The 14510-nt window shown below is 50.7% G+C and overlaps 1 protein-coding gene across 1 annotated transcript; it reads left to right on the top strand.

Moving 5' to 3' along the window:
• The first annotated feature begins 218 nt into the window (after positions 1–218).
• On the top strand, positions 219–1491 carry LRRN4CL (LRRN4 C-terminal like). Its single transcript, XM_066610395.1, has 2 exons — positions 219–288; positions 659–1491. Exons 1-2 carry the CDS (start codon positions 219–221, stop codon positions 1489–1491), a joined length of 903 nt encoding a protein of 300 aa, XP_066466492.1.
• Positions 1492–14510: the final 13019 nt, after the last annotated feature.

Genomic DNA, 14510 nt, shown 5'->3' with positions numbered 1-14510 from the left:
GGTGCTGTAGGCTTATCCCATGATCTCGGAAGCTAAGCAGGGTCAGGCCTGGTCAGTAATTGGATGGGAGACCGCCTGGGAATACCAGGTGCTGTAGGCTTATACCATAGTCTTTCGAGACTGAAGGTTGCCAACCATTCGGTGCCTCTACATACCTACAGTGGGCCACCAATAGTGATGGTTTAGAACTCAGCCAGGAGGGTCCTCTGATGATGGACATGGGTGTTCTGCCAACGGCCAACCTCGAGTCCCACCTCTGCTCTAACCACTACACCTCGCTAGAGCTCAGTAGGATCGCTCAGCAGACCACTCTTCAAATTCCTAAAGGGATGTTCTATGGAAGAAGGAACCAATTTGTTCTCAGACTGCCTCTGAGAGTAGAACTAGATCCAGTGGGTACAAAACTGCAGGAGCGGAGAATCTGACTGGGCGTCAGGGGAAAAATTCCTGACCATTGGGGGGGGGGGGTTTGGCGGTGGAATGCCTTGCCGAGGGAGGTGGTAGATTTCCTGCTCTGGGAGGATTTCCTGCTACAGGCAGGGGGTGGACTAGATGACCTTGTGGTGCCCCTTCGACTCAAGGATTCTGATTCTATGCAATTCTTTACAAAGTCCCAATTTCCATGCTCAGTGCTTCTTTTTTGCCCCTCTGTAACCAGGAGTCATGAAGATCCTATTCCTGTCCGCAGTCGGCATCCTCTCACTGTGCCCTCCGAGCTCCCCCACAAGCATGGGGCACCCATTGCCTGTGCCCCTCCAAGAGGCCCACCTCTCCCCTCACCCCCTGGGGAGCAGTGCCCCAGCAACGGACGAAGAGAAGGCTGCCTTGCCTACTCCGGAAGACTATTATTCTGACATCCTGGAGCTCCAAACACCGGAGGCCCCAAAGGCGCCGTCTCAGCGCTGCGACTACAACCACTGCCGTCATCTGCAGGTCCCCTGCTCTGAGCTGCACAGAGTCAGCGGTTGTTTGTGCCCCGGGATCACAGGCCCAAACGTAGTCCCTGCGCCGCCACGGCTAGAGACCATCCATGCTACCGAGGCCGGCGTCAGCCTGCATTGGTGCGCGCCCTGGTCCACAGTAGAGGAATATCAGCTGTTGTACCAGCCGACCAGCGCGGGCTTCATCTCTGGTCCGGTCCTCAACAGCACGTCCCGCATGGCTGCAGTCTCGGCTTTGTTGCCTGACACCGAATACTTGTTCTGTATCGTTGCCTCCAACCAGGCTGGCTCAAGCCCCACGGACGACGGGCACCAGGAGCGCGGGCCGTGCCGCGTGGTCCGGACTCCCGCTCGCCAGATGCCCTACGTTTACATCGCGGCAGGCCTGGCATCCGCCCTGGTCCTCGTGGTGATTTCTGCCCTGGTCTGGCATTTCTTCATCCGCCGGAAGAAGCCTGTGTTCCATGGATCCCAGGATAACATCCTGGATGGTGAACGGGGCCTGCACGGGGCGGCAAATCACACGTTCAGGAATGAGGAGCAATTGTAAGATGGGCCTTGCCTCGTAGCGCCCACGGTCTTGACCAGCATTGAACGGACCCTGCAGGCGCAAGAGGGTTGTTGCGTTCGGGTGTGAAGCTGCCCCAGGGATTTTCGACCCTTATCATCTCACGGCACGCTGACGAGGCGCTAAAATTGTCAAGGCGCGCCATCCCATTTTTGACAACTGACAATGCGCAGCGCCCTGCCGGTGGGGGGGCTTCACGTGCCCCAATGGTCCTCCTACAAATAAACAACCCTCCCCCCCAAACTTGCAGCACACCTGTAAGAACATAAGAACCGGCAGACCACACCAGTGCACTATGGTACACTTGTGGAAAATTGCTCTAGAGACGATTAATTACCCTCTCACCCTGGAGCCCCAAACAGCTCTGTGGGGCGAACAATAGCCATAGCTCTTGTGGAATGCCGTCCAGCCCCACAGCTGGGAACAATTCTGCACTTTCCCTTCCATGCATGTCTATTTCCACCATTCAGTGCTCTGGAGGAGGTTGCAACATGCGCCGAACGCTGGCTATCGAGCCAACGTCTGGGCTCCCCTCCCACTGAAATTGTTGGGTTGGCCATCCAGATCCTACACTCGCACCCAGTTCAAGTCAATGTGGGCTTCTGTTTCAGGCCAGTCACTCTGCAGTTGGATGCACTTGTCGGTTGTGATGTCACAGGCTTGCTTCGGGGCTCAGAGGCATGTTTCTGACCCAAAATTCATGGGTGGATGACCGTTATTGGTGGACCGTGAAAGGAGGGGTGAAAGTGGCATGGGTTCTATTTATTTATATATTTATTATTAAAGAGGCAGTAATAATGTCAATAATGGATAGTAATATAGAGGTACAGAAAGGACTAGAAAGGATATCCTCACTAGAGATACTCAAGCAGAACTCGACAAGCCCCTGTTGGAGATGCCCTAAGAGGATTTCCTGCCTAAGGCGGGAGGTTGGACTAGATGACCTTGTAGACCCCTTCCAACTCTATGATCCTATGACACCAGCCATATCTAGCACTAATGAGAAATCTCTTTTTATTGCCATATCTGGGGTGGAAAAGCCAGTACGATTTTTGAGCTGGTTCTTGATTGATCCCAGGTCCTGATCCCTCACAGGGACAAGCAACAACTTGAATGAGGAACTTATTTTCCTGCCCTTGTTATCTCGAAATAAGCTTGTTGTTTGCCATGTATCAGATGTGCTTGTCACCCAAAGACTGTCCCCAATGAGGTACGAAAAGAATCATTCTGGCCATGTGTTGTTTTTGTGTAGCAAGGGGGTTTACACCCCCAAATAAATTTTGGGACACCCACAATCCTTCACTGACATGGATATGAATCTTATACTTGGTTAACTGTCATATCTTTGCCCCCAAATGATCCACAGGAGTTATAGGTTGGTGAGGATGCTACAAATTCTCTAACCCGGTGTTTCTCAAACTGTGGGTCGGGACCCACTAGGGGCCAATTTCAGGTGGGTCCCCCCTTGCAATTGTTGCTATTTTCTGCAGAGGGGAAAATGTATTTTCTCCCTTACCAGTTCTGTATTGGGTGATATTGGACAAAGAGTACCTCTGAGCATAGACAGAGCACCATTCCCTACCAATGGATTTCAGAGGCGCCCAGCTGCATCAGACCAAAGGTTCATCATCCAGGATCCTGTTTCCCATCGGTTGCCTCTGAAAAGCTCGCAGGCAAGAGTTGAAGGCCTACCCGCCCTTGCTGCACAGCCGCTTGTACTCAGGTATACTGTCCCTGTACAAGGAGGTTCCACGTGATTTATCATTAGCTGTTGAACCCACCATGTTCTAGCTTTCCAAACTAGGATGGGGTCGTTCCATGTTCTTACCCCCATGTGCATCCAATCAGTCTCAGTCCCTGCCTTGGATCAAGCATGAACATTGAAATATGCACTTAAATGAGACAAGGCCAGAGGTATTTATGGACAAATGTTTGTCCTCCCACCCGGAGATGGGTATTTCCGTTAACAGACTTGCTGTTAATTTGTTGTCGATGGAATCAGAGTGGAATAAAATCTTGAAAAGTCATCACCCTCTTAATGCCTCCTTTTCCCCCCTAATCTTAGATGAGTTATGGGAACAGGACGGAGATTTCTCCAACTTGACCCCCCTCCCCACATGTGCGTCCTGAGGCTGGAGTCGCTGTTGGCAACTGGTGCTGGCAGAGTTAACAAGCCCTTGAGCTGCGGGCTGGAAAAGCCAATGGTTTCCAGATGTGCGTTCAGGGAAGGGACAGGGAACATCTGGGATAGGAGTGCCTGCTTTTCTGTCTAGCCTGGGACAACAAGTACCCTTGGACCTCAGGGAAATACGGGGGTGAGGAGATGGGGCTCTGTTTCTGAATTGCCCTCAGAGGCCCGTCTGCTGTCACGCACGAATGCATTAAAATGGTGTTTCCCAAACTGTGGGTCGGGACCCACTCAGTGGGTCGTGAGTCAATTTCAGGTGGGACATGTAATACCCAGCTCAGCTGCCGTTGAAAAGACAGAGCTGAAAAGACAGGGTGTAGAGGCTCCCAGTGGGAGAGAGATCTGGTGCTTTGCCCTGAACAGGTGGGAAGATGGGACACTGGAAAGGGGGGAGGGCTTTGTGGTTGGAGAAGACTCCAAGTCTACATTCTGCTTCAACTTCAAAGCTGGAATGTTTGTATTCCAAGCTATGCAAAAGAACCGCATGAGCGCACTGTGTTATGGGACCTCTGGCTGACTGCGGCTTCAGTTTGAACCTAAATTGATTACATCCAGGTTAATGACATCACTTCTGGTGGGTCTTGGCAGACTGTCATTCTAAAAGGTGGACCCAGGTGCGAATGTGTTTGACACCCACCACATTATAAGGTTTCCAGGCTGAGTTCTTTCCTCTTAGGATCAAATACAGCCAGAGGGCAACAAGCCTTCAGAACGCAGATGCCTTGTATATTTTCTCTGTAGTCCTCCTTGCAAGCAGATTATGCCCAGCTTGCAGATGGAGGCTGGAAGGTTGAGGCAGGCGGGGGAGTCATTGCCAGGATGGGGAGGCCAGAAAAACACGTCAGTTTCACCAGAGTGGAGCTATGGAGAAGGAAACTGGCAGTGGTGAAATTGACAAGGCTTTCTCACTGGGCTTCCCTTTAAGGAGGAGAGATCAGGACATAAGTGGAAGCTCGAAAATCAGCGGTGGAGAACTAAAACCGCCACTGTTGTCCTCAGTGCAAAAGTTTCTCTGTGGCTGTTTAGGTGCTGACCTCAGGAATTTGCCCTACACTCTCTCCCTGCTCTTTGTGCCCTCTGGTTTTTTTCCCAGAATGCCTGTCCGTTCCCCATCAGGACCACTGGAGCGCAAGTGGTGACGTGTGAAGCGTGACCACCACCAGGGCGCAAGTGTCATTCCTGCTTCCGGCTGGGTGATGAAGAGAGCAGGAAGCAGCTGGCACAAAAGTTCCCCTTTAGGTCTTATACACTTGGGCACCCCTGAACACTCACCAGCAGGCAGCGAGTTGGGCAAGAAGATGGTGTAAACTCTTCCACAGCTGTTAGGTCACCCATTTCCCTGGGAAGTCCAAAGCAAAATCAGCATCCCTTATATGTCACTGGCCTCCTCCTCTGCCACCCAGAGGGCTGGCATTTCTGCAGGTTTGCCTGTGGCGTTGCGAGGGGACCACAAGTTGCATTTGGGCAGAGGTTCAGGGGAGCCGCAGACCTTGAGGCTGGGCGGTAGCTGAGAGCGGCTTGAGGTTGTGTGCACTCTGATCTCGAAATCAGATTTTGCACTGGAAGGAAGAGCCTGGATCCTGGGGAACATCAGAAAAACCTGAGGACAAAGATGTGCACAAACACTTCTGCCTCTCTGACACTCTTGACACAGACAAGGAGTCTGTGGAACTCCTTGCCACAGGATGTGGTGCTGGCGTCTAGCCTAGACGCCTTTAAAAGGGGATTGGACAAGTTTCTGGAGGAAAAATCCATTATCGGGTACAAGCCATGATGTGTATGTGCAACCTCCTGATTTTAGAAATGGGTTAAGTCAGAATGCCAGATTCCAGGGAGGGCACCAGGATGAGGTCTCTTGTTATCTGGTGTGCTCCCTGGGGCATTTGGTGGGCTGCTGCGAGACACAGGAAGCTGGACTAGATGGGCCTATGGCCTGATCCAGTGGGGCTGTTCTTATGTTCTCTTGTCCACCACTCTCCTCTCTTGTCTTTCTTTCAGGAGTGGAAGGGGCGGTGACAGCTAGCATGCTGAGTGGCAAAGGGGGGGCAACATCTGGTGCAAGCCACCTGAAGCCTAGAAGCTATTGAGCTGACCCTGGCTGTGCCTTTCATTGAAGCTTGTGGGTCGTATTAACACAGCCTGATATTGTGCGATTCCAACTTAGTGCAGCACTAGTGGCCAGTAACCTGCTCTTACAGGTTTGATTTTTTTTTTTACACTGCCTGCTGAGTCCAGTCTTTGGTCCACCTAACTTAGGGTTGTCAGGCACTGGTTGGCAGCCGCTCCCCAGTGATTTCAGCTGGGGGGGTCTTTCTCGTCCCTCTCTGAAGAGGCTGCCGGGATTGAACCTGGTATCTTCTGCGTATACTATACTGCTCAATCATGGGCCTTCAGCATAGATTGTCATCTACAGAACCAGGCAGATGTTCTACCTAGTCCAGGCACTGGCTGTCAGCAGCTTTCCAGGGTCTCAGGCAGAGCAAACTTCTTTCTCCAGCTCCTCCACACACACAAAAAAACCTTCACTACACACCACTACAGCATCATCAAGTGGTTCAGTCCTCTCTGGGAAAGGACTGTGCCGCTTGAGTTTGCTTATCACAAGTATCGACTGACCCTTTGCTCATGCTGTCTGGGGGGGGGAGGGAATGTGAGTAAACATGACACTTAGAAATGGGGAGATACCTCTTTGCTCCTGCCTCACATGGTGTCCACCGCTGGCCTTGACTCCTGGGCCCCTGTGGTTTCCACTCTCCCCTCCAGGCCGTCATTCGGTTACCTCCTTGCCCATGTGCGGGATCAGCAGTTAATTTTATCTGGGAGTGGACCTGACTCATGCTTGAACCTTCTCCTCTTTATTGGCTGAAGTTTGGGAGAATAAACAATTTCTGTGTGTGTCCCAGAGATCCAGGCAGCTGGAGCTGAGTCAGCTCACTCTCCCGTCCTGGCCAAAACGGAGACTGGAAATGAAGTCGGTGGAACATCTCTCCAAGGAGCCTTATTTATTTTATTTTTCACTTTTTTATGACCCCCTTCCTCATAAGAACATAAGAACAGCCCCACTGGATCAGGCCATAGGCCCATCTAGTCCAGCTTCCTGTATCTCACAGTGGCCCACCAAATGCCCCAGGGAGCACACCTGATAACAAGGGACATGCAAGGCTTCCTGGGAATTGTAGTTAAGAACATAAGAACAGCCCCGCTGGATCAGGCCACAGGCCCATCTAGTCCAGCTTCCTGTATCTCACAGCGGCCCACCAAATGCCCCAGGGAGCACACCAGATAACAAGAGACCTGCAAGGCTTCCTGGGAACTGTAGTTAAGAACATAAGAACAGCCCCGCTGGATCAGGCCATAGGCCCATCTAGTCCAGCTTCCTGTATCTCACAGCGGCCCACCAAATGCCCCAGGGAGCACACCAGATAACAGGAGACCTGCAAGGCTTCCTGGGAATTGTAGTTAAGAACATAAGAACAGCCCCACTGAATCAGGCCATAGGCCCATCTAGTCCAGCTTCCTGTATCTCACAGCGGCCCACCAAATGCCCCAGGGCATTCCTCATCCTCCAAGGAGCTCAGTGTACATGATTCTTTCCCTCTTTTTGTCCTCACGACAACCCTGTGAGGTAGGCGAGAGGTGAGGCTGGGAGACCCAAAGCCTCACCCAGGAAGCTTTGTGACTGAGTGGGGATTTGAACCTGGATCTTCCTGGTCTAAATTCAATTCCCAAACCACTACACCATCCTAACTTCACATCCCCTGAGAAGCCCGACTGAGGAGCCCTCAGTGAGCACTTTGAGCAGGATAGTCCTTCCCTGGAAAGGACTGAACCACTTGATGCTGGAGTTGTGCGGTTAGGTGAGGATGTGTTTGTGTTCTCTGGGATCTACACTGTCGTGCTGACTTGAGGTACCCTACAAGGCTGGGGTTCCTCCATGGTTCAGAAAGCAGGAGCTTGGCCCAAACGCCTCCACGGTTCACAGGATCTGGACAGTGGCTTGGTGACCAACCTGCTTCACCAAGTGCTGCTATAGCTACCAGTTGTGGCACAAAGGAAGATTAGCTTCCGGGGTCTGGGGAAAGATGCCTGATTGACCCCCCCTTCTTAAATTACTCTCAGGAAAGTGTGGTTAGGATTGCAGCCTGTCAGTTAATCTCTGGCCTAGCACAGTGGCAGAGTGACAGGTGAGCAGCCAGGAATGCTTGCTGGTCAGATCTCTCGCGGTTTTTGGGGTGCAGCTTTGGGGATGACGCAAAGAAATCAGGTGGGACAATGATGGCTCTTCACGTTCCTTCACAGCGACCAGGCTTTGGTGGAGCAGATTTTTGGCTGAGGATCCACGAAGCGCAAGGGATGCCTCTCTGAATGACAGCCTTCCTTGGCCGGTGTGGATAGGTGCACTTCACGTAAGACGTGGGGCTGAAGCGAGGGTGGTAAGGCGACCCTCTTTTCCCCAGGGGCTCAGGGAAAGAAGAAAGGCAAAGTGTGTGCTGGCAGTTTCTGAGGAGGTAGAAACACTCACACACTCTGTTCTGTTTCCCCTCTCCTTCTCTCCCTTGGGTCAATATCTAAATTGTAATTCCCTGGGGGCAGAGACCTGCCCTCTCCTTCTTCAGAAAGCCCTGGTGCTTGGCTCCCTACCTCACAAGGGCAGAGGGAGTCACTGCCCTGATCTCAGCTGCACTGCAGCGCCACCCAAGGGATGGCCAGAGAGGGTACTGCAGTTCCTCGGGCAGGAAAGCAGAATGCTCTGGGCTAGGCGGGAGTGGGGGGGGGGAGAGCAACAGCCCCAGTGGGTGAAGTTCTCCATTATGCTGCTGCTGGAGAAAGGCAAAAGAGAAATTCCTGCCCCGTGGGGGGGGGGGAGCTGGCGTGTGGTTGGTCCGTGGAACTCCTTGCCACAGGATGTGGTGATGGCGTCTGGCCTGGACGCCTTTAAAAAGGGATTGGACAAGATTCTGGAGGAAAAATCCATTACGGGTTCCTGGCCATGATGTGTATGTGCAACCTCCTGATTTTAGAAATGGGCTGTGTCAGAATGCCAGATGCAAGGGAGGGCACCAGGATGAGGTATCTTGTTATCTGGTGTGCTCCCTGGGGCATGTGGTGGGCCGCTGTGAGATGCAGGAAGCTGGACTAGATGGGCCTCTGGCCTGATCCAGTGGGGCTGTTCTTATGTTCTTAAGTACAATTCCCAGGAAGCCTTGCAGGTCTCTTGTTATCTGGTGTGCTCCCTGGGGCATTTGGTGGGCTGCTGTGAGATACAGGAAGCTGGACTAGATGGGCCTGTGGCCTGATCCAGTGGGGCTGTTCTTATGTTCTTAACTACAATTCCCAGGAAGCCGTGCAGGTCTCTTGTTATCTGGTGTGCTCCCTGGGGCATTTGGTGGGCCGCTGTGAGATACAGGAAGCTGGACTAGATGGGCCTGTGGCCTGATCCAGTGGGGCTGTTCTTATGTTCTTAAGTACAATTCCCAGGAGGCCTTGCAGGTCTCTTGTTATCTGGTGTGCTCCCTGGGGCATTTGGTGGGCCGCTGTGGGATACTAGAAGCTGGACTGATCCAGTGGGGCTGTTCTTATGTTCTTATGTTCATTTAAAGGGAGGTTCATGTGTCCAAGAACCCCCCCCCCCCCCGAAAGATCTGGCACCAGTCTTGTGCTGTATCATGTGCAAACCAGGAACTGTGGTTTCAAAAGTTCTGGGAAGGTGTTTGAATGAACTTCTGCCATCAATGCAGCTTCAGAACAAACTGTTTTTGTTTTGCGATCAGTGTTGGGACTGACTGTGATGATGATGATTGTCCATCGTTTTGTGAACAGACATGGTTGGCAACCTTCAGTCTCGAAAGACTGTGGTATAAGCCTACAGCACCCAGTATTCCCAGGTGGTCTCCCATCCAAGTACTAGCCAGGCCTGACCCTGCTTAGCTTCCAAGATCAGGCATCTGCAAGATCACAGTTGTGAACAGAATCTCTGCTAATTTTTTGCCTGTGTCTGTCTTTCAGAAAGAGTTCCCCCCCTTCCTAGTCTCTCTCTTTTTTTTTTACTTCAAGCCAGGGACAGAAATGAATCATATGGGTGTGTAAGTTTTTATAAATTGAATTAAAGGGTTTTCTTTTCCCTAGGGCTGGAGGGTGGCGCTGGGTTGGAAGTGTTTATGGACTCAGAGGGGAATCAAGGGTGGGGGGAATTCTTTGCATGTAAACAGTCTAATCCTCAAAGCACATGGCTAGACAGCCACCAGTGTTTGGCAGGGTGATCACACGTGTGCCAGGGTATGACACTCATGCTGTAAAACAGTCTTTGGGATTCAAACACGTGTATCGGCATGCATTTCTCTCTCCCCCTTCCTACACACACACACCCTAACCAAGACTCATTTATGACAGGGCTGGCCTATCATGGCCGTTCATCACACTGTGTAACAAAACTTGGACACAGCTTTGAGCATTTCAGTGCTTATTCATTTTGGTGTGCAGATTCCAAAAATGCTGCTATTTTTGGCATCGCACCAACAGTCTGGCCACAGTTTGCGCTCGGCAGTTGTAGAAGACAACGTGCGTACGACACATTCTTAGGAAATAGGATAGATACGAACACGAGATTTCAGATAACGAAGAAAGTTTGGAGGATGCAAAAAAAAAAAATTAAGATTGGGTAAGAGGCACTTTTTCAAGTGGGTGCTCCTTTTTTTAGCAGGGGGAGAGTAACTGGCCCACCTCACCCCAGCAACTGTCTGCTGGTATTCCTTTGCATCTTTTTAGATTGTGAGCCCTTTGGGGACAGGGAGCCATTTAGTTATTTGATTTCTCTGTAAACTGCTTTGTGAACTTTTAGTTGAAAAGCGGTATATAAATACTGTTAATAATAATAATAATAATAATTACCATTGGAATCAGCACCTTTGACTTGTACATTAAATCCAGCCTAAACAATGTTCATGTTACACAGTGATAATCTGTAAGTGATCACTTTGATTGCTCCATGTACCCATCTGGGTCCCCTTCACCCATCTATTCCTAATGCGCAGGCCACATTGGGGCATAAATCCCTTGTCTCCTGCAGCCATCTCTCTTCCCCCCCCCCATGGCTTCATTGAGCCTGGAAACACTGGCACTGGAGGGTTAACAAATGCAAAAGGAGGTGCCAGTTGCGCAAGCCACAAACAGGGGGTAGACAGACAAAGCCCCCTTTGATTCCCCCAGGCAGCTCTTTCTCAGATTTAAAAACAACCCTCAGCTGAATGTCGGCTGGCCGCCAAGCTGCCCGGTCTATAAGCTGTGTTCTTGCTGAGACAGTCAACCTGTGTCTGGGCTAGCTGTCCCATTTCAGCTGCTGCCTACTGAGTCAGGTCCTTGGTCCATCTAGGTCAGTACTGTCAAGCACTGACTGGCAGTGTCTCCCCCAGTTTCAAACCAAAGGGGTCCTTCCCAGCCCTACCTGGAGCTGTAGAGACTGAACCTGAGATGCCTGCAGAGCATCCTCTATGGCTGGCAACCTTCAGTCTCAAAGGACTATGGTATAAACCTACAGCACCTGGTATTCCCAAGCGGTCTCCCATCCAAGTACTAACCAGGCCTGACCCTGCTTAGCTTCCGAGATCAGGCATGTGCAGGGTAACAGTTGCTGTCAACTGAGCTCTATGGATGCTACTGATGAGCCCATGACGCTGCCATGCTGAGTCAGTCCCCGGTTCTTGGCACTGACTGGCAGCAGCTCTTCAGGGTATCAAACAGGAATGTTTCCACGACGGAGCATTTGCTGTCCAGAAAAACATGCATGTCCTGAAAATACATGCCAAAATCAGGGAATGATTTTGGACTGGCCAACATTCATGGGAGTCAGTCCGCAGAACACAATGGGATTTACTCGTGAGTAAACACACATAGGATTGCAAAGTCAGAGTTTATTGTCTTCCCATAAAGGTTGTTGATTTACAGCCCAATCCTATGCATGTCTACGCAGAAGCAAGTCCCGTTAGAGTCAATGGGGCTTACTCCCAGGAAAGTGTGGATAGAATTGGGCTGTTATTCGCTTATTTTCCATAGGGCCCGCCTATGTGTACAGGCTTCCTAACTGAAGCTCTCTTACTAATTGCTTTGCCTTACAGAAATATAATCTCTAAGGATGTGGAAAGAGTCCTTCCTCTTTAATTTGGGGCCAACTCCTTAATTTGGGGCCAACTTTCTCCATAATCCCCCACATTATGAAATTCTGCATGTGATAAGCTTGCCAACCTGAGCTACATTATCTGCCCATTTAATTTAATTTATTTATTTATTGCCATGTTTTTGGTGTCAGGTATTTTGTTCAAGCAACAAAGAATTTTGAGTCATTAAAGCAGGGCTGTTTTCCCCTAGTTACCCCATATAAGAACATCATGGGCCAGAAGGATCTCCATCACCCCACAGTAGCCTATCGCATGCCTCTAGGGAGCGCGCAGGTGGTAGACAGCCCTGCCCCACCCTCGCAACTGGTTTTCACAGGTAGACTGCCTCTGAACCTGGAAGTACCAGGACAATCAGCAGAACCACTTCCCTGTGACAGGCTTCCTATCTGTCCATGTTAGGGCGGACCTACTCTTGTCTGTGAATTTGTTTCATGCTGTTAAAGCCATCTGAGCTAGTGGTGATCTCCACACCTTGGGGCAGCAAATTCTGTCCAGGACTCCCTACCTGTCGTAGACTTGGTCTCACACTCCCAGGGTTTTGGGGTGCTCAGAGTTGTTGGTTCTGAACCCTAGAGCCCTCAAAGATCCCTGTTCGGTAGTACTGCCACCACCCTGTAAGAGCCAGTGCCTCAGTCCAGGGAACCCGAGACCCTCTAGGCTTAACTATATCCCTTGTAGGCACTGAGCACTTCTCAGTCCTCAAGTTACTAGTCCACAATGAGGATGTTTGGTAGCTTGCTGAACAGCTAGGCAGGATTCTGAATCTTTGTCCCCAACAGACAATGAACCAACATGGTAAAAAGATTTTTTACTTTATTAAGTACATAGGGTTACAAAAAGGTTACAAAAGGCAGCAAATGCTAGAGGCATAAAAACCTTCTAGGAAACATATCAGCATAAAACAACAAAGCTAACTGGCTAACTCTAGTGTTCTCTGACTCTCACCTGGGTCAACTTCTCTTGTAGATCCTCAGGCCAGTTACCTAAGAGGCCACATGGTCCTGGCGGGGCAGGATGTGCACCCACCACCTCTCTCACCAAGAGACAAGGAACCAAGACCCTGTCCTCTGGAAGTGGGGCTGGAAGCTCGCCCTCTCAGCTCTTCCCTCCCCCCTGGAGATCTGCAGCTGCATTCCATCCTTGATGGGCATCTTTCTGGCTGCCTAGGTGCTACATAATCACCTTCCATTGAGTTGTAAATTCCTAGCAGCTTGGAAATGCAAGCCCCTTCTGTGTTACTGTTTTAGCTTGGTTCAGGCCTTGCAATGCTACTAGGCCTGAACTGTAGGTATTCATGACACTACCCCAAGGTGCCGAAACTGAGCAAGCCTCACCCCTATGAGCCCAAATCACTCAGACCCTGCCTCCTAGCCCCTTGATAGTCCCAGCTGCACATTAATCCTCCCCCTGCTAAAAAAAGAGCTACCTGGTTGCCTCCTTCTCGCTAATGCCCTCCAAGAGGTGAAGACCTCTTCTTTCCTGCCCAGTTCCTGTAGCACAAAGGGACATTTGTTCCTCCAGAAGGGGATGACCTGGGAAGGTTTGTTTGAAGTGAAGCATTCCAAAAATTCTTCCAGTGGGCTGGGTCGCCTGGTCCCACAGAAGGGGCTTGTTCCCTTTTGGCCAGCTTCTTACCTGTCCATGAATCCAGGGCTTTAAACAAGAGGCCCTTATTCGCTGTAGTCAGCAAGGTTGCGGTTTGGCCCCAAACGTGCATTTAGAACATACTGACCTGCCTAGTTGTTCCGCCCCCCAGCTTTGAAATTGAAGCCAAGACCCCCAGATCAAGGGATGTTTTCTTGGCCTTTTCTCATTCAAAGCTTCCTGTCTTGGGATCTTTTTTTCTCCTCTCAGACTGGAGAGAAAACTCCGAATTCATTTGATACTCTGAAACCCGGGGAGGTTTTTGTTTTGTTTGGACCGCATCTCAGCCAGGGAAGGGGTCCAGAATTTTCCTGTCATCTCTCTTTACAAAAGCGGCAGGGGAGTTGGAACAACTGACCCCCCCAAAAAAATATTTCTTGACCCAGCATGTGATGAATCTGTGGAACTCCTTGCCACTGGAGCACTTGTTTCAGGGTTGTAAACAAGAGGTGACTGGCCTAGCTGCCTTAAAAAAAGGGAACTGGACAGATTTCAGTCCATCACAGGTTATAAGACGTGATGGGGCTGTGGAACCTCATGGTTTTAGAAAGGGGCTGCTTCAGAATGCCAGGTGCAAGGGGATGGCAACAGGGTACAGGGGTCTTGTGTGCTCTATGAGGCATCTGGGGGGCCACTGTGAGATACAGGAAGCTGGACTAGATGGGCCATGTCAAGCATTGACAGGTCGCCCGTTCAATCCCGGTGACAGTGGTCACATCTGATGCACCATCGCTAAGGGGACACCACGTTTGCTCCCAGTACCCTGGCAGCTGAGAATACATGGAATCCTATAGTTAGAAGGTACCAATGAGGTCATCTAGTCCAATCCCTGAGGTTCCTGTCCAGCCTCTGCTTGAAGTTCTCCAGTGGGGAAGAATCCACCATTTCCTTCTGTCGTTGCAACCTGTCGTTTTTGGTCAGGGTAAAAGAGTCATTTCCTTCGCCAGAAAATAAGGATCAAGTCTGCGAAGCAGAACACACGTCTTCTCTTCTGGATT

The sequence above is a fragment of the Tiliqua scincoides genome, chromosome 15 (assembly GCF_035046505.1).
Source record: "Tiliqua scincoides isolate rTilSci1 chromosome 15, rTilSci1.hap2, whole genome shotgun sequence".
Classification (NCBI taxonomy): Eukaryota; Metazoa; Chordata; class Lepidosauria; order Squamata; family Scincidae; genus Tiliqua; species Tiliqua scincoides.
The sequence above is the reverse complement of the archived record's forward strand: the minus strand, read 5'-3'. Positions and strand labels throughout refer to the sequence as shown.

Bases quoted from the DNA above. Each gene is read 5' to 3' on its own strand.
- LRRN4CL (XM_066610395.1), top strand. From the start codon at position 219: ATGGGTGTTCTGCCAACGGCCAACCTCGAGTCCCACCTCTGCTCTAAC. The intron at 289-658 runs GTAGGATCGCTC...CTCTGTAACCAG, and splicing joins CTACACCTCGCTAGAGCTCA to GAGTCATGAAGATCCTATTC.